The sequence below is a fragment of the Sinocyclocheilus rhinocerous genome, unplaced genomic scaffold (genome assembly GCF_001515625.1).
Source record: "Sinocyclocheilus rhinocerous isolate Xijiao unplaced genomic scaffold, SAMN03320098_v1.1 scaffold1696, whole genome shotgun sequence".
Taxonomy (NCBI): Eukaryota; Metazoa; Chordata; class Actinopteri; order Cypriniformes; family Cyprinidae; genus Sinocyclocheilus; species Sinocyclocheilus rhinocerous.
The window spans coordinates 62,718-65,493 of NW_015628374.1; the positions used below are offsets into that span (position 1 = coordinate 62,718).

Sequence of the window (2,776 nt, forward strand, 5' to 3'; positions counted from 1 at the left end):
GTTCAGTTTAGAAGTATGGTATCGGTATCAATATCGACGATACTGGCCTTTAAAAGTATCGGTATCGTATCGAAAACAAAATAAGTGGTATCGCCCATCCCTAGTTTAACAGCTGAATTTATGGTGAAAAACTACATTACCCATGATGCTCTACAGATAATTCCACCCACTCCCATGATGCACTGCAACTGACATAATGAGTCTTGTTATACTTAACTGTTTTATATATTTGCATATTTTGCAATACAAGTAAAATATATGGTTTCAATAGATATAATCAACAACTTTAATAGTTTTCTCTACCGTTTTTATAGTTATTGTCATTATTTAATTAGGTCATTTGTAATGCTTCATGGGATTGTAGTTCTTTCTGTCATTAAAGCTGTCAAGTGCACAGTTTTGTACCTTTGTGTTTTTGTCTGATTTTCAAATATTTTTTGCTTCAAAGTTGTGATTCACCTCGTAGCTGGTTGGCTTGGTTCATGTCTTTTAATGCTTTAAAAGGATAGTTCACCCAAAAATGTAAATGTGCTGTTATTTACTCACTCTCAGGCCATCCAAGATGTAGGTGAGTTTTTTTCTTCAGTAGAAGAGTAAAGAAGATTTTTAGCTGAAACCGTGGTCCTTGTGATTCATAAAATGCAAGTCAGCGTCTGCCCGTATTTGAGAGTAAAAAAGCATATGAACACAAAATGAATCTCTGGCTCCTGGCGATATATTGAGGTCTTATGAAGCGAAATGATCAGTCTGTGCAAGAAACTGAACATTATTTACAACATTATTACCTGAAATCCAGAGCCTCGGGCAAACGGTCCAGAGTGATGTCTGGTTCATGAGCGAATCATTCTTTTGAACCGGTTCTTTTTGGTAAACTAGTTTAATCAGTTCACAACAAGTTCTACAAGTTACTCAATCAAAACTCACTAACAGACGCCTGACAGTCACTGCGACTGGGAATGAACAGAAATAGCGGCGTATCTGATCCTGTGATGAATGAATCATTCAGCGCTTCAGTTCCTCCAACAGACACTGAACTGAGGAAACAGTTCGACTCGGACCGAAGACCGACGAGCCGCTGATATTCACATGCATATGAACCGAGAGCTTGAATGAAGATTTTTATGGTTTCCTCATTGTTTCTGTAAAAAGGTGAGCTGATGAAGACTAGTCAAGGACCACGGTTTCAGCTAAAAATCTTCTGCTGAAGGAAAAAGTCACATCTTGGATGGTCTGAGGGTGAATAAATTAACAGCACATTTTCATTTTTGGGTGAACTGTCCCTTTAAACAAGACTTTTTAAAATCCTTTACATTATTGTAGTTTTTTGAAGCAGTGTAAAAATGCTTAAACTCAATTGTGATTTTGTTTTAATAAATGGTATAAGTATTATATTTAAAGATACGTTTGTGGTTTTATGTTTATAGTTCTGGCCTTGTTTGAAAATGAACCAGCATGCCCACAATACAAACAGCAGCATAGCCTCTGAAATAATGAGATTCCCATTTGTCTGAGGCTCTGGATTACAGGTAATAATGTTGTAAATAATGTTCAGTTTCTTGCACAGACCAATCGTTTCGCTTCATAAGACCTCAATATATCGCCAGGAGCCACTAATTTTGTGTTCCTTGATATGCTTTTTTTATTCTCAAAAACTTGCATTTTATGAATCACCAAGGACCACGGTTTCAGCTAAAAATCTTCTGCTGAAGGAAAAAGTCACATCTTGGATGGTCTGAGGGTGAATAAATTAACAGCACATTTTCATTTTTGGGTGAACTGTCCCTTTAAACAAGACTTTTTAAAATCCTTTACATTATTGTAGTTTTTTGAAGCAGTGTAAAAATGCTTAAACTCAATTGTGATTTTGTTTTAATAAATGGTATAAGTATTATATTTAAAGATACGTTTGTGGTTTTATGTTTATAGTTCTGGCCTTGTTTGAAAATGAACCAGCATGCCCACAATACAAACAGCAGCATAGCCTCTGAAATAATGAAATAACGCTTGATGTAAAGGGTATGAGGAGCCCGCGGCTCTGACTTTGCCTGTCTTGTCTGCTCTGTTCTCAGTCACACTTTGTCTCAGCTCTGACGGTGGTGTTTGTGAATTCCAAGTCTCTATCCTCTATAAAAATTGATGACACACTGGTTGATGACCCTTCCCTGAAGGTACTGGTGGCCATCAACAGTGACACGCTCAAGCTGCTGAAGATGAGTAGCTGTCCTCATGTGTCTCCTGCAGGTAGGTGCATCACCGTCTGAGTCACGCCAGATCTAATATGTACACAGAAGCAGCTCCGGGCGGATGACGTATGAGGTCAGCGTTGCGCATGCGCCGGTGAGTCTCGTGAAAACCAACGTTTGTTTACAGGATCAAAAGAAGCAAAGTTTCCTTACTTTAGCAAAGGAAAACCAGTCTCCTCTTGGCTTATATCGAAATCCTCCGACATTCTTCTTTACAAATCCTCGTTTTGTACTTCTAATTAGTGACCGTTGTTTTATTTCGATCTCTCCGCGTGCGTCACTTCAGAGCGGCGCATGCGCAAAGCTGACCTCATACATAATTCCCCCGGAACTGCTTCCGTTTACAACAGTGAGCGCAAGCTACATTAAAGTGATCATTACGTTTTGAATATGGATATTTTTCTTACAAAAACGCATCGATTCGCTACAGGAGGCCTTTGTTCACCCCCCGGAGCCGTGTGAGACACTTTTTTTTATGCATAGGCGCTTTTTATTTAACTTCTTTTGGACTGAAGCAATGCAACACCCACTGA

At 38.7% G+C, this 2,776-nt stretch overlaps 1 protein-coding gene across 1 annotated transcript in view; it reads left to right on the top strand.

The window, feature by feature from the left end:
- LOC107737802 (F-box/LRR-repeat protein 3) overlaps positions 1-2,776 on the top strand; it is an 8,530-nt gene that overhangs the window by 4,049 nt on the left and 1,705 nt on the right. The window contains 1 exon segment of the mRNA XM_074560169.1: positions 2,070-2,241. Coding sequence (XP_074416270.1) covers positions 2,070-2,241 — 172 coding nt within the window.